Source organism: Motacilla alba, chromosome 6 (genome assembly GCF_015832195.1).
Source record: "Motacilla alba alba isolate MOTALB_02 chromosome 6, Motacilla_alba_V1.0_pri, whole genome shotgun sequence".
Lineage (NCBI taxonomy): Eukaryota > Metazoa > Chordata > Aves > Passeriformes > Motacillidae > Motacilla > Motacilla alba.
In genome coordinates, this window is record NC_052021.1 from 22,474,851 (window position 1) to 22,494,494 (window position 19,644).

General features: G+C 42.2%; 1 protein-coding gene across 3 annotated transcripts in view; it reads left to right on the top strand.

Annotated features, from left to right (window-relative positions):
- Nucleotides 1–19,644, top strand: part of ARMH3 (armadillo like helical domain containing 3) — a 123,704-nt gene that overhangs the window by 31,765 nt on the left and 72,295 nt on the right. For all 3 annotated transcript variants that reach the window (XM_038141737.1, XM_038141739.1, XM_038141738.1), the window contains exons 16-20: nucleotides 230–288; nucleotides 1,604–1,669; nucleotides 2,749–2,818; nucleotides 4,286–4,346; nucleotides 6,911–6,999. In XM_038141737.1, the coding sequence (XP_037997665.1) occupies nucleotides 230–288; nucleotides 1,604–1,669; nucleotides 2,749–2,818; nucleotides 4,286–4,346; nucleotides 6,911–6,999 (345 nt within the window). The remainder of the gene's footprint in view (nucleotides 1–229; nucleotides 289–1,603; nucleotides 1,670–2,748; nucleotides 2,819–4,285; nucleotides 4,347–6,910; nucleotides 7,000–19,644) is intronic.

Here is a 19,644-nt window from a genome sequence, read left to right on the forward strand (position 1 = left end):
TTGGAAGTTCAAATCTGAACCTTTGCTGTTGGTGCAGACTGGTGACAAGTGGGTGGGATTTAGTGGCCAGGCTGGAGGGTGAGTGCCTAACACTATTAGTTATCATGGAGGAAGTAGGACTATGAAGAATCTTCAAGCTGGGCTTTTCTTTAGCTGTAACAGCTGTCTTGCTATTCAGCCTTGCTAGGCTTGTGTGGCTCATGGAGGATTTGTTTTCTCTCCTTTGCAGATGAGCACCGGCTGCACAGTGGCAAGCTGTGCCTCATCATCCTGACATGCATAGCAGAGGTAGGTTTCTCATGTGAAGCTGCTCAGCTGATGGTGTGTAACAGGGCTCTATCCCCTGCCTCCTGTGGGGCAGGAGCTGTATATCCACAGTGGTACTGAGTGGTGAGGTCCTCGGGCACTTACTTGATGCAGTACTGTTAAAGTTGACTTGAAACTTGAATCGTCTTATTTGACTTAGCCAACTTCTGGGGATGAGGAGAAAAAAGAGTGAACCTAAGCCTTTTCTCTCTTAGCTTTTGAGTGACCCTGTGGTGTGGCTTTTAGATGAGTAATGTGCTAATGGTTCTCAGCTCTGTGCTGTTCATGGTAAACAAGGGCTGTGCCATATCCCTTCTGCCAAAGAAGGATACAAGTCTGAAAGTAAGTCATGTGTTTGTAGGTCCCTACAAGCAAGACAAGCAGCAAATGTGGTAGTAGGGTGAGAAAGCAGCATCACAGAGTTCTGTCAGCAGTCCTCGCTGAATGTGGCCCTGTCTCATGGGGACTGTGTTCTAATGGCTGGCTGATGTCCTGAATGGTGGTTGTGTTTGTGTGGCATTTACATTTTGCTTGCTTGCAAGTAAAGACCTTTCATCCTTGAAGAATAAAAAGCAGGGAGGTTGATAGCCCTTGTAAGGATTCTGTAAAAATGTTTCCTCAGGGTGCAGCCTGAAAACGAATCATCTACATTTTAAAATTTTTCTTATTAAATGGTTTTGGCACTTGTTCTTCAGGTGGCTGCATAGATAATACAAGATAAGAAATTCTGTTCCTGCATAACAAGGGCATTCTTTGGTTCTGGTATTAAAGAGAAGGAATATTTATTAGCTCTTCTGGCTGTGCATTATCTAGAGAAGTCTCTTTAATTTAGAGGTGGTCTTGGATGTGATTTGCTTGAGGTGTGCACCAGCTCATAAACCTATCTGCTAGATTGCAGTAGCTTCTGGAATCAAAATGCCAGAAGAAACCTTTATCCACACAGTCACAGAACTGGTGCTGGAGACCCACCTCTTATATACCTGGAGCACTTGTTAAACTTGTGACCCGTGGTGTGTACAGTCCAGAGTTTAAATGAGCAAAGGGGGAGAAAGTTGGACTGAACTACTGCTTGTTTTGTTAGCAATTAATTTTTCTAAAGTGGAATTGGGATCAGGAGGGGTTTACTTCTGTGTAACTGGAAACATGGATGGGACAAGAAGAAATGGGCAGGTGGCTTTATAGCTTGGTGGTTGTATCTTGGGAGTTTGACACTGAAACACATGTGATTTGATTTGAAAGGCAACTGTAGGGTGTTGGGCTTTTCATATCTCCTCCCTTTTCTTGCTCTTTTCAATAGGATCAATATGCTAATGCTTTTCTTCATGATGACAACATGAATTTTCGTGTAAACCTACACAGAATGGTGAGTCTTTTCCTCCAGATTGTTTTCTCTTTAGAATGCAAACACAGAGGATTTGAGTATGTATGAAAAGTATATGTTGAAAATTGTGTCACAGACATCTAACCTGCATTGCTAAGGCATGTGGAAATACTGTCAGAAGTGCAGTAGTTGTGGAATGATTTTGAAATTGCTCTCAGAATGTCTCCATTCTTCAAAGAACAAAGAGCTCTTTGCCCTGTCAGTGAATTCAGAGGCCTGTCTAGCTGGCGAGGAGCTGTGTATTACGAGGTCTCTGAGGAAATCAGTGGTCGAGAGAACATTCTGCCTTAATCTCCAGCAAGCATTAGCCCTCATGTGATACATAATAGCCAGCTGGAGTTACACTGAGTGCTCTTATTTGGCTTATTCTGGGTGGAGTAATTCACCTTCAGCAAGGAAAGTATTTTTTCCAGAGCTTTTTCCTGTGATGGAAGTGTCCTTACCTGGCTCATGAAGCTCTGCACTTACAAGTAACTTGAATGGTTATCTTAGCTTGATGCATTCTGTCTTTGTGATACTGGAACAAAGTTCCATCTCATCTGACACTGAAGCAGCACCTGAAAGTCACTCACTGTTCAAGAAAGAAACAAACATTTTACTTTATGGAGACCATACTGCAAGAATGCTAGTCATTACCCCTTAACAACAGATTTGCTATTCAGTTTGCCTTTCTGGTCTATTTCAGTGAACACCAAAGCCATTAATTACTGTACACACTGTTGAGAATGCCAATCAGACTTCTGGGTCAGAAACAAATCAGTATGTTAACCAAGGGGGAGGAATTCCTGTGTGATTTATGTTTGTCTTGGGGTCCCTCACCTCAGTAAAACAGTACCTTCCAGCTACACAGCTAGGGAAAGAAACCCCCAGTATCAGCATGCTGGAAAGCAGGCACAATTTTGCACCAGCCATGGCCTTTAGGCTTAGTATGTGTGAGATAGTTGGAGAAAAAGACAAAAGGAAGCCTGTGCTGATTGTACTATTTGCTTGAAAAATACAGTAATACACAGACTGTCACTTGAGGCTTCTGCTGACTTCTTTTCACCTTTGTGTGTTTGAAGCCAATGAGGCATCGGAAGAAAGCAGCAGACAAGAACCTGCCCTGCCGCCCGCTGGTGTGTGCGGTGCTCGGTGAGTGTCGTCAGAGTACCTGTGTGCTTGTGGCCCCTGCAGCATCTCTTGCTGGGTAATGGAAATATGAGATTAAATGGAGCAGTGGATGGACTTAAAAGAAGGACAGTTACACACTAAAGATGTTTCCAGCAATCCATTCCCATCTTTGTACATGGCTGCCTCGCAGACAAATCCAAGATTGCAGCTCTGTAGCAATAAATCCTATATGCTTTTACAGAAAGTTCTACAGACGCTGCTTGGCCCATTTGAGCTGAGTTTTTAACAAGAGGGAGGGCAGTGGATTAATAAATTCAGTGTTTAGATGAGTGTGGTAGCAGCAACAAGTACTTTGTAGACGGTATGATGATGGCAGACCTATGGTTCACAAAAACATATTTGTGAACGTATTTGCTGGGCATTGAGCCTTTTCTGAGCCAAAAAAACAACAGGAATGTTAGTAGCTAGGATTGGTTTTGCCTGTGGATATGGGGGCGTAGTTGAAAGCTTTTCATGCAGCACATGATTAAGTTGTGACTCTCATTACTGTGGAGGCCAAAAGCACACGTGGGTTCAGAAACGGATGGAGCCTGGATCCCTGAATGGCTCTTCAGCCTGATGGTACAGAAGCAGTCTTAGACTTCAGCATTTTCAAACGTGATTGTTGAAGCCAAGACACAACAGCTGCATGAAGAATCTTTCTAGAGCTATCAGCTCTCATACACTCTTCACCTGCCCTGTTTCTAGTCACTATTGAGTCACACTGCTGGGCTGGTACTGCCCTAGGAGGCTATAGCTCACAATTGTTACCAGTTACTTGGTTTAAGCATTTCGTGCTGAGGTTGGGTTGAACACACCCCCACACACATTAAGTTGTCATTGATTAACTTCTCTCAATTGTATTTCTATACTCTTTGCCTCTTGTTTCATAGTGGAAGCCCTTAAATGTTGGACACATTCTGCTTTTTTCTTTTTTCCCTGAATTAGTCTTAAGCAGAAGCTTAGCCTATGTTGAGATTAAACTAGCTTTACTTGCTTCAGAATTTGTTTTAGGAAAAATAGGTATTATTTACATTGCCTCTTTAAGTAGCATCTACGTTGTGCATTGTTTCTGAATGATTTTTTAAAATGTGCCTCTTAATGGAATTTTTCATTAGTGACAGGGCTTGAAATATGAGAGCAATTCTGAACATCAGAATTCATGATACAGTCTTTATTTGACTAATAGTGGGGGAAACCTCATGGGGAAGCAGTGCCTCAAAGCAAATTACAGTATGTACCCTCAGTTTCCAGTAGGTTCTTTTCTAGTTCTGGCAAATGTCTACTGTTCTTTAGAACAAACAAACAAAAAAGTGAAATCCCTTTCATCTAAGCAGGACTATTGTCTGGTAGAGATAGGTAGGTGGGGCAGTTTGACTTCCTTGTAGTCTACTAAAAGCTAACAGTAGCCAGCTCAATACTTACTTTTATAATTTTCTTTTCTGTCAGATTTGATGGTGGAATTCATTGTAACACACATGATGAAAGAATTTCCTATGGATCTCTATGTGTAAGTGTCTGTGGGGTAACTCACCGTGATTTCATTTGAAGTTTGAATTTAGGTAGAATCCTGCTCATAGAGCAATCTTCTGGCTGAAATAACACTTTGTGGCTGGTGGGGAGTGGGATGGCTTTTCATGAACTCTTCCAGTAACTTTTTCTACTTCAAAAATCCTCTGTGTGCCAGAAAATTGAAAGCAATTCAATTTCAGACTGTTTCCCTAATCTACTTGATCTAACACAAAGAGCTTTTCAGTCTAAAAGAAGTTTCATAACACAGAGTCATTGCAGCAATCCCCACTTCCCAGAAGATGAATCTTGGTCTAGAAACAGAAAAGACAGTTTTGAAAAAGTGAGGATGACTGACACGAGGCCTGGAAGGCAGCGTGGAGAGGCAGGGAGGTTTAAGCCTGAAATGGCCTGCTAGGCAGCAAGGGGTAAAACTTAGCAATGGGCAAAAGGAGACCAGAGGACAGAGCTGCTCATGAGCACTCCATGTGTCCCATAGGGCCTCTCCAATGCTTTGTACTGCTTTACCCTGGAGGGCAGAAGTAGGATTTAGACAGTTTGTTGGCTTTGCTCTGACTGTGCAATGCTGAATTTCCCCAAGACATGAACAGCTCTGTATTCTGGAGCAAAGATAAAGACACATAGGATATTTTCCCTTAAGGTAACTTTTCAGCGTATTCTGATTTTGCCCAAATAACCTTGCAATTACAATGCCTTTTCAAGGCTTGTACAGTTCAATTGAGTTTGTGAGAATTTTTTTTTATGACAATTGCAGAACTAATTGTAGATGGGTGTAATGCTCTGGAGTTTCACAAGAAGGGTGTGAAATGCTTGGACTCAAAAGCAGCATCACATCTGGAAACCCCATAACACTAGAAATAATGAGCAGTAGCAGCCATCAGTGGACATTTGTATCCATTTATTTTGGCATGTTTGTGCAGTCCTTTCACTCTGCTCCTGTCTGAAACCATCCCATAGCAGACACAGTTATTGCAGACAAAGTGGGTGTTCTGAATGCACAAGCAGTGTCATACTTCTCTGCAGTACATTTAAGAGGTGACAATATGGAGCTGCACAAGGCTGGGCATATTAATATTTAAAAGATAAATCCAGGTTCCTTATACTAAGAGTACTTTTTGTCCGTTATTTGTATTATGAGTCCTCAGCACAGAACTTTTAAAAAACAGAGACACCCCACCAGGATGGATACAGCCAAGCAGATACAGAGGTGAAAAGGTGCTGGGCATTGTCCAGTACCAGTAACATCAGAAACAGAAGGTTTCTCCCCACAGGGATTGCTGTTCCTGATCTGAGGACAGCTGTCTATCCTAGCTGGTTTGCTTCCTTTTCTTGTTTGAATTTATGAGAATCCAATTTGTAATGCAGCACTTCATGTCATGCTCAGCGATTATAAATAGTTTTATCTTTATTCAAAGTTAGTTTCAGTTCTTGCCTTATTGTGGTATTTTTGGGATTATCTATGGGTCTGAAAAGAATAATGCACACCTTCTGCATATTTTTTTTGCTACAGCCTTGTTTTAAAGCCTTGTCTTGAACTTTTCACCTCATTTTGAATAAATTCCATGCAAATTTTCAGAATTTAATTTCTCCGTGTTTACCTGATGTGCAGTATCTTTCATCAGTGTCTTTTCAGAAAGATGTGGGTTTTAATGAGATAATGTGTTTTTGAGAAATAGGGATTTGGGGGGAAAGGGATTTTTCTTTTTTGTAGTCTTCCTTCTATTTTTTCTACATGTCGATAGCTAAAAATAGCTTGGCCTGACAAATTCAAATTTGTATATATTTTTTGTCTTGTCCTTAATGATAGTGTTAGAGAATTTACTCACTGTACTGTACTTTTTGTTCGGATGTTATTTGTGAAGAATGTTTGTGCATCTAAGAGTCTGTATGAACATTTGATGCTGTAGAGACCTAGAGAATTTGGAGACTTGACAAGTGCACTGCTTTTATGTTGGGGGACTCCAGAGCTTGCATGTGTATTGCATGAACATTCCAAAGGTCATACTTATATTTCTATCAAATTTTTCAGTCTCCTTTAAAAAACAATTTATTTCTTTTATTTTTAATGTAATTAAACCATACACCTCAATCAAAGTAAAAATCCTGTAGTTTTTCTGACACTCTCATTTCCTTTAGCCTCATCACTGGGGCCAGAGAAATGGAGAATCTCCATTGTGTCCAAATTTTACAGTAGCTTACAGTATCTCACTGCAAGTTAAGTAACTCGTTCTGTAGAGTTTATGAGGCCCTTAGGTTAGGGTAGCAAAGAGTGAAAAGTATTTATGGAACAGCAAACATGCACTTGTGGTCAGTCCTATCCTCTTGAGTGTAAACTGGCATACAGGCCCCTTTTTTCATTTGGTCAGATTCTTTCTTTTGTGAGTGTTGATTCCCCTTAGGAGGCCAAAGTCACGACTCCCATCCTCCTCTGATAGGCTTTGAATTTGTCTATTTCCCTGCTGCTGATTTCAGCAATATTTCCAGGCTTGCTGTAGAACTGTGGGAAGATGCAATGCCATTAATCCTTTGCCCTCTCTTTTCCAGACGGTGCATTCAGATTGTGCACAAGCTGCTGTGCTACCAGAAGAAATGCAGAGTGAGGCTTCATTACACTTGGAGGGAGCTCTGGTCAGGTACTTGGCCTCTGCAGAGACAGTCAAATAGGGAAAACCCACAGTGCTGGCTGTTCTGTGGCCGTGACTGCTTGTTCCATTGCTGCAAAAGCAAGCAGCAGTTCTGTTAAAGCATCTTTATGTTACTTCTTAGTTGCTGCATGCAAATTGCCTCCTTTGGAAAGCCAGTTCATTATCATAATGGTAGCTAATTTACTTCCTTGTCTCCCATGCTCACTATGGTATCCAAATGTCTTTGTTTTTCTGTTCCATTACCTGAGTCTCTCTTTACCTGATTGAAGAAAATGGAGTAATGTTTTATGGAGTAATATTTCTCTCTCTGATAATTGTGAGTAGAAAGGAGGTAGGCTCTTGGGTAAAGGAGATGGACCTTGCTTTTCCTTTTACTGCAGGAGATGCTCACGCATAGAATAGCGTATGCAGCTCCTGAAGAGAGCAGCCTTGAAATGTCCGTGTGAGGGAAGAGAGGCTTTTAACTCTGACCTTTGAGTTGATGGTAGATAGTCTGGTTCGTGCCACTGGCATCCCAAGATAGATAAATAAGTATTGTGGAGTCTGACATAATCTAGTGGACAGCTTTGTAGGACTCTTATGTGATGCAGTCATTGCGTGGGAGGTCTGGGAAGGGGAGTAGCAGAATGGATGATGAGACCTAACAGGCCTCTTTGGTGGATATGGTTTGTGCTTCAGTTCTTATCTAGCCAGTGAAGTAGCTCAGCCAGGAAAGTACAGTTAATCCCCTTGCTGTTGTGGCTTAAACAAGAGCTTTATGAAAATTCAAGGGAACATGGCCCTAATTGTGCATTCCTGGAGCTGTGCTTGAGACCTAGGATCAGCGACTTGCCTGGTGTAATGCAACTCCCATCAGAAATTTGAGAGGATGGCTTTTGAAAGAGGCAGCGATCAGTGGTTTGTGAAGCTGTTCTCAATTGACACTCAGTACTTCCCTTCAGTAGCCTTGCCCAGCTGAGATGTAGGTACTGAAAAGTGAACCAACAACCTGAGTCATTTGCAGTTACTGAATTTTCATCTTGTGTGACATGTGGCCCATTCAGACTTTCTAAATTATTCCTGCAGAAGGTGAAGTGGGTGCCACTAATTAAGGGATTAGCAGTTCCTTTTCAGTTGTTTTCCTCAGAACAGAGCCCCTAGAGGCATGGCTGTAGTGTAGTGCCAGTTCAGGAGATGAGTGTTTACAATGTGGATGTCTGTTGTGAATGGAAATTGCATCTGACAATGTGTGTGATATCTTCTCAGCAGTTACAGTGAACCAGAGCCATTTCTATTTGGCCAGGCTGGCCTGGGTATTTTCTATGCACTGGAAGAATGGAAATTTGAAATATAGCACCTTTTGCTTGAAAGTATTGTTCCACAGTTCAGGGAACACACTTGTAGGCATCTTTAAATCCTCAACTTTTCCTGTTTTAGGGAAGGAGAAAAAATTAACACACTGAGATTCAGCATCTTGGGATATTCTTGTTAGCTGTCTCTAATTAGCTGGTATTTATATAGACCTTTGGAAATATAAAGTGCCTCAGAAGTATTAAGTACTGCACATGCTTTGAAAGCAAAGCAGTAATATAAAAACACTTGGGTTGGTCAGATTTCTTTGAAGGAACTTGAAACATTGGCCTGATGTAGCTGAAGAGCTCCATGCTTACAGTGGATTTTTGTGTATTTTAGATAATCCTCTCCTGAGAGTAAACTACTGTAGAATGTTTCAAAATTATTTTTTTAATAGGATATTGAGGTGAGCAGAGAGAGATTCTTCTGTAGCTGCCTAATTGGTTTATGCAGGCTAGAAGACCCTGGTTGAAATGGTGCATACACCTGTAAAAGGGCAGGTCCTGGCTGCTCCACGTGTGCTTCTAGAGTGCTATATAAGTTGCAGAATAAATGCTAATTGCCAGCCCTGTCTTGAGATCTGTTTCATACTTAACTCTTATCAACTCTTATCATACTCAACTCTTGTCAAGTTTGCTCTTTACCCAGAATGCTGCTGCCTTTGATGTGAAAGAATGTCTTTTTCTGTGGTCGTGGTCTATGTGGCAGACAATTCCAAACCAGAGCACAAGATTTCTGAATTAATTTCTGTCCTTCATATGACCATCAGGCTTTTGTTTTGGATTGTAGAGTTAGTTATCACTGCTGGACGAACAGCCAAAAGGGAGCAGCTATTCACTGTAAGGTCTGAGATACCAGGTTGCCCCATCAGGTGTGCTTTACAGAAGGTCTTCAAGCCCACACTTGTCTTCTGGGATGACAAAGTGTGTGATGACTTGAGCAATGCCCCTGTGGAGCAGTGTGGATAATAGCAGTGGAGGCCCCCCAACAGAGCTGAGTGGAACAAAGAAGCTGGAGGGAATTTGTGTAAGGAAGTATTGGAAGAAAGGGAGAGAGTTCTACCTGGCACATAAAAGGAGGAGAGTTTTATCAGGCAGAAAATTGAGTGGGAGAAGAAGACAAAGAGAATACTGGGGGCAGGTAGTCGGTATGGGGTGCGGAGGAACTGAGATAAAGGCTGTAGGTGGAAGCAGTAGCAGTGTATGGAGCCTTCTGTTCGCTTGCCAAATCTAATGTTAGCTAATCTCTAATTAAGGAAAGCCACTTGGGTGTCATGTGATGGATTGATGCTCTTCCTTTGTGGATGCTTTGTCTTCAGTATGGAAGGCCAGCAGCACTTTGAGAGTTGCTGCATTTACTCGCTTTGATTTTAATTTGCAGTGATGGCAGGGAAAAGCAGTGGAGCCAGGTGCTTTGGCATCTCTCAGGACACGTATCATGCTGTTTATGCAGTCTGTAATACTTTATGCTTTTTTGGATATCCTGCTATTTGGCACATTGTTTCCATATGATCTTATTTCTGTTGAACTTTCTTCTGCAACATCTGAGCTTAAAGAAGAACAATATTGTTACAGTCTGTGGATGTGATCCAGCCTGAGCTTCTCTATTAGAATAATTTTTTCACATTAAGTTAAAGGACCAGAGCAATGGCACTCAAAGCAGTATAAATCTCTGGCTGTGCTGACCAGATGACCAAGAATATTTAGGTGACAGAGAAAGATGCAGGGATTTGAGAGCTGGAAGCAGGCTTGACAGAAAGGAAAATCTGTGGGTGGCAACAGTAGTATGTAGAAGCTGATTCTAGCTAAAAGCAGTGTGAAAATAAATATCAGATCACTAGTGGAGCTAAATTCTGCAACATCTTAAAAAGAGGACTGGAGAGTGAAAAGCAACTGTAATCTGGTTAACCTATGGAAGGCAATTACTAGGTAGGCCAGACATTCAGATTGAGAAATGTCTGTTGATCTTGGTTCTTTTTTAGTAGCCCTTTTCAGCAGTCTGTTCATTTGTGTTCCATAAGTGATTAGTGTGCAGGTTTTCCCTTTGAATGCTAAAGAAAATCTTCAGGTTTTTCACCACTCACTGACAATGTACCATTGCTGGTACTAGCCTGGAAATTTGGCCAAGATCAGAAACTCTAAAGGGATATGACTCTGTTCACCTGTTTGCTTGCAGACATTTTGGCCAACTGGAAGTCTCCTGGACTGTTATGCCAGATACCTTATTCTTTTTAAACACTGATTAATGGAATGTCAAGTGTAAGGTACTTCCTAGATCCAATCAGGAAACTTGGGAACAGCCAGTTCACTGGTTTCAGAAACAGCCTGTTATGCCCAATGTTCTCAGGCTGGTTTGTATAGCACTTGAGTGATGGACAGTGCTATATGTGTTGTTGTTGTTGTCAAGCATGTATGAGCTATGCCAGAGGAGTTTTCATGAGTCACTTAAGCTTTTTATATAAAAAGACCTCATTTCTTCAACTCCTCCCACTTCAAAATTAGCAATGCTTGAGCAATTCACGCTGAGCTTAGGGAGTGCAGGTAACTTCTTTGCAGTTGCTATGGTTTGCTTTAAGCAAAAGCTGTGTCTAAAGAAACAGAAAAGCAATATTAATAAAGACTTCCAATAGCAAGAGTAGAGCCTAAAAAAATCAGAGATCAGTTTTCAAAGTGTTGTAACATAAGGCTGTAGTTCCTTATCTTGTAGCTTAGTTAATTTGGTAGATGCAGAATGTACTGTTAAAATAAGGGTGCTTCAAATATGTAGCACCATCAAGAAGTTAATTTTTCTCCTTTTTCATTTTTAGGGTTATCAAAGCAGACTTTTACAATGCTACTTGACAAAATACCCTTTTTTTTTTCTTTTCGTACACTCTTCAGATCTTTTTGTCAGGTTCTGTATTTATAACAAGGATAGTACTGCATTCAAAATTTTTTTTGGATGCATACTAAAAACGTGAAAGGTTCCTCTGTGGAAGATGTTAAAATAAAAAAGCAATTTTTTGTGGAGGAGACTCTCTCCCCCAACTTTCAGTATATATAATACTGCCCTTATGCAGTGCATATTTAAAATGGTACTGTTCAATCACTTTGCTTTATTATTTCTGTGACTGAAATGTTGATTACAAGAGTGTGTTAGCTATGTAATTTCTAGTTCTGCAACTGTTGATCAGGTCTGCTTCAACCCTCTGATTTATGTTGCTGAACAGACTGGAAGTCAGGTGATGTTGTGTCTTCCCTTCATCTCTAATCCAGCTGTCACTGTCACTTTCTGCAGCAGCTATCTGGCAAGGGAAGCTTATCATCTTGCAGCTCTTGTGGAGGCAGGATTCACACACTGCTGTACCAGACAGTCGAGTTCACCGGCAAAGTTCCTGATCCCTAGATGCCGTCAGCATTTGGAAGACCAAAGGGCTGCTTGGCCAGTTAGGAAATGACTTAGTTTCTCACACAAACTAAAGGCTGTAACTGCTGTGTGCCATGGAATACATACTAGGAGTTTGCGGCCCTTAGGGGGTCCTATTTTCTTTAGTACAGGAGTGTTGGTGCTTGTGATATGGGGTACTCTGTTGGCCCAAGCTGGATTCAGGAATGCAGTTGTTAATCCTGTTATCTATTTCACAGTATGATATATCTATCATACCGAAGGAATTCAGAAAAGGATTGAAATTGAAAGAAGGTTTTATAAAATGATTTTTGTTTATAGTTGTGGTGTGTGTTGTGGGTTGATATTTATTGATTTGTTTAATTTGTACTCCTGGCAGAACTCCATGTTACCCCAAAGAAAACCCCAGTCCCATCTTACACAGCTCACTTACAGGCAGCAAGATGGGAAGGTCAGAAGGAAGACTGCAAATGTCTTGCTTGTAGTATTCTGCTGTCATTCTCAGCTGGTGGGACAATGCCATGCTCACCTTTCCACTTTACCTCCTTCAACCAAAGCTAGAATATTTCCATGGGAAAGCTCCAGCCATTTAGTGAAATGCCCTGCTGTTAAACTCTTAAAGAAGATGGTGTAAGAAATGCAGAAACTCGGTGACTTTCTTGTAAAGGAGGATGTTCTAAATTATCTGCATGGGTCATTTTTAGGAAGCATCTGCTTTTACTTAATTCTAGTTTACCTTTACTTTATGTTAGCATATTTCAATACTGATGGTAAAGAGTTTGACCCTGATAGCTAGTGAACAGAAATAGAATAATATAAGATTTGGGGCTGTTATTGATCACCTGGCGAGATGAGGGTGGGAATTTCTCAACATAGCCTTGCTCAGATAAGCACAAATGGAATTTAGTCATTTGCATGGATAAAAGTGACAACCTTTTGATCATCTTGCCTCAGCCTGGCAGGTCTCATCCGTGTTGCTCTGTTGTGTTTTAGATAAAGCTAGCAAATGCTGGAGAACTTGATTGTGGATCACTAACAGCTTGTAGATCATAGTGACCTAGTGGAGATAGTGTGAGAATTTCTCCTGGGAAATGGTCCCATTGATGATAGAAGTGTTACAGTCAGCTGCTCAAAGCTGTTTCTTTGTTTGCACGGAGGGATTGCAGCACTCAGAATGCAGTAATTTATCATGTGCCCCTTTTTGTGTTCAAATAGCATCACTCCTGGATTTCTTACCTTGTAGTCTTTCCATGTTCTCACACAATATTTCTTCTCTTTCTCCAGATTCTCCACCTTCTCTGTTTTAAAACCTGAGGCAAAAATGTGCAATGTTAACTCCCAAGACTACTGTTTAACAATGTGAAGCTACACTGTCAGACAAAACAGAATTTAGCTCAATACTACCCTTTCCTCTAAAGAGGAGTGAAGCTTGTGGGTGTGTGCTTCTTTTTTTTTTTTTAATTATTTAATCATTTGTAAGAAAAAAGCATATTGTTCATCCGAGCTTTAGCTGAAGTTGGAAAATTTGTGTTATTTCTTATTGCTTGCTGGATTGCCATCTAGCAGCATTGCTCTGGCATCAGCAATCAGCATTTCCATTAAGCTTGCAGTTTCACGCTGTTGGCTCCCTTTAGGTGGGAACAGTGAGTACCAGGGATGGGGGCTGTATAGAGAGAGTAAAGGCTTGGAAGTGAAGTAGCCTGCTCGACTAATCCTGGGAGCGATGGCTCGTGCCAGCGTGTGCTCCAGCCCTCTGGCAAGCTGTTGGTTCTCATGAAGAAAACAGGCTGCTTTCATGGATGTGCCCTTGAGAGCGAGTCATGGGGAAAAGAGAGGGCAGCTGTAGAGTGCTGGTGATGAGGAGCCTGCCAGTTGCCAGCTGCTTTTTGCCACAGAGCTGTGGTGGCTGGCAGGAGGAACTCAGCAGTGCCTGCGGCAGCCAGAGGGAGGGTAGAGGAGTGTCCAGGCAGGTGATTGTTACAGCAGGGAGCAGGGTGAAGGAGCTAGAGCATGTTGACTCGTGATGTTGACAGAGCTTTTATTTCTTCCCCTGCTCCCCTGAGAGGGGACTGCAGCATTGGTGCAAGAGTCTTGTGTTCTAGTGCTGTGGGTGATTGACAGGAAGCTGCAAGTGCTGTCCCTGAGTAATTGGTTCACTTGTCCAAGGTTGCTGGGGTAGTTTGTGCCTCAGGGAGTTCTGGTGTGTTAGTTTGTAATAGCAATGTAACTATTTCTCTGACAGGGTTCCTATTCCTACAACTCTATCTGGAAAATTCCTCTGTAGGTTCTTTCCTGTCAAACCCAATCTCTAGATTCTCATCTCCTTCTGAGTTTGTTTTGATCACTGTTCTTCTGAGTGCCTGCCAAAGCTGCATGTGGCCAGATCTGCACCCTTTTAACACTTAGGCCATCTCAGAATGTCATATTTGAACCTTTTGCTTCCCTAAATCCGAATTGCCTTTCAGGTATAGCATTTTCTAGAGGTGATTACTCTGTTCTGAGGTCTCTTCTCCTCATAGCTGCACAGTGGGCTGTATGGTTATCCTAGCTTAGCCCTTGTGGCTTCCAGTCTGGAACAAGAGAGTGGACTGGTCTGTGGTTATGGTATTGGCATGTTGTGAGAATCTGCTTTTTTCACATTCTGTGCTGTAATTTCCCTTGTGTAAGGGAATCATGCTGAATTTTAGAATCTGGGAGAACATGTTAGAAAGCATTGTTTGGCCTGTTGTTTTTCAATGAGTGTTCAATGTTGACCATTTAGAGACAGAACACTAAGCTTAGGTGGGCCTTTGATCTGGCCAGGCACAGCCAGGGCTTGTCATGTTGCTCTGTTTATACTTCCAGTGCTGTTGCAGGCAGAATGCTGCTGTTTTCTCTTGTATGTTGGAAGAACTGAAGCACAGAAAGACCAGTGCTGCTTCCTGAAGAATCTAATCCGCTCTATTCTTAGTTGCACTAGGCCTTAACCAGATCTGGCTTACCTTGTGCTTACCTTGTGAGTAGTGTGGACCTTGCCTTGGCAGTATCTCCCTGTGAACTGGGTGGCTGTAGGAGGTGCAGGGTGGTTGCTGTGCTGCTGAAGCACTTGTAGGCAGATGACGTCTCTGCAGCATGGAAGTGTTGCCCAGATGTCATGGTCAGCTGCCTTCTAGTGATAGATGGGTGGGGATCCTTCTAAAGGGGTTGTGATTTGAGGCACTGGAAGGAGGACACTGAATACACTGTTGGTTCAGTGGTAACTTCCAGAGGGAATGGGAAAGTCACTGTTCTTCCCCGTGTGCCCTGAAAGTTGAAGGGTAGAAAATTGGAGAATTTTAGTAGAGCACTGAATCCTGTTAATGGATGTTATACTGCAGCTGAGGAGCCCTCACATCTCTCTCTGCCTTGCTCCTTTCTTGAGGGCCATTATATGCGCCATTAGAAGATTCCTGACCTGTAAGTGCAGCAGATGCAGTGGCATAAGGCCTCTGTACTGTGCTCAACCCCTCCAGCTCTCATTGATGAGTGTTTCAGGGCTTTTCTCTTCTGCTCCATTGTGCAATAACACATCAGGGCCCTCTGATGCTCCTGGCAGAGTCTGTGCTACGTTCTGACTTGCTCAGGGGATAATACTACTACTTTTTTCCCCCCTTTTCTCTTACCTCCATGGTCCTGTTGCATTACACACGATCCAAACAGAGAATACTGAGACACTAAAAAAAAAACAAACAACTTTGTGTGAATGCAAATTCACCTGGGGCTGAATATACCTCTGTTTGAAACAAGGGTTACAGGGAGAGAAGGTTAGTCTGCTATGTGCATAGGAATAGAGGAAGGATGGAGTGAAGGGCAACTGTAACAGGAATTCCTTCCTGGTAGAAGAAAAAGATAGATAGTGGCTCCCCACAGTCTTCTTACAGAGGACTGGCTTGAGGGAGGGCAGCAAATAACTGAGCAGGCGTGTACTGCTGCTCCTTAGCAGACAGAGTGGCTACAAAAGCTGATAAGGGAAAGTGTCTTCAAAAGCAGCTGTGCAGCAAAAGAGCTAAGAGATTCTTTCACTGCAGTCATTTCAGTTTAAAAAGTAGGGAGGATATCTATGATGTCACTTTTCATCCTTTCACTATAATAATCCTTTGGAGAGAAAATTGTCCAAGAGCCAACCTGCTATATACCACTCTTCACGTACAGCCTGTCACATGGCTCTGTGTCCCCTCAGCATGCTTGTCTACTTGGGTTTGAGGCTCTAAACTTAGGTGTCCAGAGCTCTTGTTGATTTAAGAAGCATAGCCAGTGTAGTCAGCTCAGGTCACTTACATGAGCATACTGGTGGCTGCCTGTTTAGTTACAGCCTTCTCTCTTTATTACTGAAGAAGTCTTACTGACACTGTTGTATTGTGAAATTATGGGTGTTCCAAGACTCACCACAGTGGGTATTTTAGGTCCTGCTAATGAATGCCAAGAACAGATATCTTTAGGGAGGAAAAAAAGGCTCTAGAGGGGATTGCACAAATGGTGCTGTTTTCCAGTTAATGTTGAAATAGGTCTTATACCCAAACCATCCATTGCTGTTAAATCCTGGAGCATAATTTGGGATAAGGTGGCTGAGCCCAAGCAAGGAACACATTTGTGTCTGCCTGTGCAGCTGGGAGACTGAATTACTCCTCTGCTGGGGAAAAAAAAACCCAAAAAACCCACGATAATTTCCTGGTGAGTGAGGGCAGTCTGCAGGTGGGGTGTGAGAGGCGAACAGTTGATTGCAGCAGGGAAAATGTGACACATCTGGTTTGGCTTCAGACTGTTTAGGAATAGTAGCGTCAGTGCTCTGTTGGAGCTCAAGGGCAGAGGGGTGTTCAGTCAGCTGGACTTTCCTCTAAAGGTTTATTTTGTGTGTATAATTGTTGCTGAAGGGCACTAGGCATATGAAGCCAGATCTAAAAGTTACAAGTTCTGAAAACTTCAGGGCATAGCTGTCCTAATTTTTAGTACAGGGTCTGCCTTACAAACAAACTACAGAGACACAGCAAAGGGATTTAAAGGTTCCACAGTGTTTGTGGTCCTTGGAGACACTTGAGTAGAGGCTGCTGCAGAATGTGCTGGTGTGGAAAAAGATTGGTTGCTCTTTTAGCATCAATGTAGTGTATATCCCAGTCAGGAACACTGCAACTTTTTTAGGAATGTGTGGTTTCTTAGCAGTTGATACGTTTTTCAGTGCAGGGCACACAGTGACTATGAACCTTTGATGGGTTAGTTCTTCTGACCAGGCTCTGAGCCCACACTCAGTTTCTTCTTCATATGAAGCATGTCCCTCTCCTTCCTAGTTTTTAGGGAAGGAACAGCACAGATAGTTTTGAGTGGGCTGTGATTCAGTGCCATTCAGGTATAAATACTGATTTCAAGCAGAGGTAATCACTTGTCTCCTTTTTTAACTGAAACAGGAAAACTAAACATGCATTCATCACAATGGCTGAAACATATGTAGTGATAGAAGAGAGAAAGTTCTCCTTCAAGTGTTGCCACCAATACAGAGCAGTACAAGTGCTTCAGGGTGGTTTATGAGAAGTACTGCAGTGGGCAGATGTAGGGTGCTTGTCCTTGTCATTTGGTGGGTGCTTGTGCTCTGGATAAATACACTTGTTCTTTTAAAAATAGTTTCTCCTCATCTCGAACAGCTTTCATGGTCACTGTTTTTAGGTTGGTTGTTGGTGGCTTCTCGTCAGGCTATGCCATGACCTGCTGACAAAGGCCGTTCAGCAGGTCTCTTGTGGGAGAGTAAGAGGCAAAGAAATGAACGTGAGACTTCTCACAACTTGTCATAGGAAATCCAGAGCTCTGCTACTTTGCTTCCACAAACCCAAGCTGCTGGTAATTGAACAGCAGCACCTGGTCCTGAGCTGTGGCCCTGTGGAGTTTGTGGCTGGGAAGGAGGTAAAACCAAGCTTGTAACTATGAGATGGAGAAATGGCCAGTGAGCTGCTGTGACAGAGATGCAGGGCAGCTATCTGCAGTCCAAGGCACTGATTGCAGGAGACTTTTTTGATGTGGAGGTTTGGTTACCTTGGCAACCTGTTTTTAGCTGGATCTTTGCTCCGGTGGAGAGCCCATCTATACCTGCTACTTTGTTTTGAAACGTTTGTTTTGCAGGAAAAGAACTGACAGGGGTATTTTCAGAGCTGTCTTATTGTGGCATCCAGGCTCTGCTTTTGGTCCCAGGAGTTTGTGTGATGATGGGGTGATGATGGTATGGAGAGTTATGTGGCTGGATTGAAAGGGTGTTAATGTATGTGCTTGGTGAGGTGAGCTGCTGACATGGAAGGGAGAAATGCTATTGCTGATGGTTAATCCTGGAGTAGCTCTGAAAGATGCATCACTTGGATGTCTGGAGTTTGCAGAGAATTTTTTTCATTCCTGGTTTGCAGTTCAGCATCAGCCACCTGCTGGAAGAATAGACGGAAGTAGCTTCTTCCTGTGATGAGCAAATACCCACCTTGGGGCTGCAGGCTTCCCTTCTGGTGTGCATATATAAACTTGTGAGACTCATGGTGATCGTGTAGTGTTGTAAAGTAGAGGTTGCAGGACTGCATTTGGAATCTGACAGTTTTGTTTAATTCAAGATCTGACCGGTGCGTTCGCATGGTTTTGCTGTAGGTTTTTTGATTTTACCTTTTGTGAATGCTTTGTAATCTTGAAGGGGATGTGTCACCACGACATTTTTATAAAAATCCTTTTGCTAGGATTTTCTTCTCCTGAGAAGCTGAGAGGGCCTCAGGAACAAATCAAAACAATTGTTATCTGCTGCTGTGGAATGCAGCAGGTGTTTCCTTGATTGGTTGATGTGGGATGTTTCTACTTGGTGACCAATCCAGGAGGCAGCAGCTCTCGGACTCTCTGGGAGTCACAGGCCTTTGTTATTCATTCCTTTCTATCCCTGTCTCGCCTTCTGATGCATCTTTCTCTCTGTTCTTTTAATATAGTTTTAGTGTGGTCTTTTTAATGTAATATATATCATAATATAATAAACCAGCCTTCTGAAACATGGAGTCAAGATTTCTCCTTCTCTTCACCCAAGTCCTGGCTGCCCTGAAGACCACATCAGGGATGAGGATGTAAATTCTGCCCATACCTCAATTCCTGTTCCCTGTGCTTTATCTCTTCCTCTTCCATAGCCTGTACCTTGGGCTGAATGGTCTTTTCTGCATTCACTGTGGAGTTCTCCCAAACCACAGTTTATTTTCTCACCAGTTACTGGATGGTGTGTGACACCTGTGTAATGGTGGAGGGGAAAATGGATTAACGAGTTCTACTTGTGCCTGTAAGAAATAGGAGTAATGCCTGGTATTGTTCTGTTGGATGAAGTTACTAATTAGTAGATAATTAAGAACCTTTTTAGAAGGATGTGTACAGTGTTCCAGCATTGACTTTTCAGGACATCTTAATTCACATGTTTTAAGTCTTGAAATGTGTTGACTTCAAACTAGAGAGTACATTAAGAACCTCTTCTAATCAGGCATCAGCTTTCACTCCTGAACAGCTATAATGCAGAAGAAACTAGTTTTCTGAAAATTTCAACAACTAGGAAAAAAAAAGATAAGAAACTTTACATTTTATTCCAGTGCATGGAATGCAGTTGTTTATTGTAAAGTCTGTTTGATTAAAGCATTTTTAGCCAACCTTTTTGTTAATTGCCACTGTTACTAACTGATACTGGGTGGTTACAGCAGGAGCTTTTGTTGTTCTATTATTTAAGACAAGTGTGAACCAGATCTGTAATCTTTACGGCACAGCCCCAGATAACTGACACAATAAAGTACTACATCCTTCTTTTTACCAGTGCAGCAGCATTGACACAGAGCTACAGAAAAGCTGTGCTGTGGGGGTTTTCTTACCTTTTGTATTTTTTATAACTGCGGGTATCAACAAGAGTGACAGTTTGGGGCT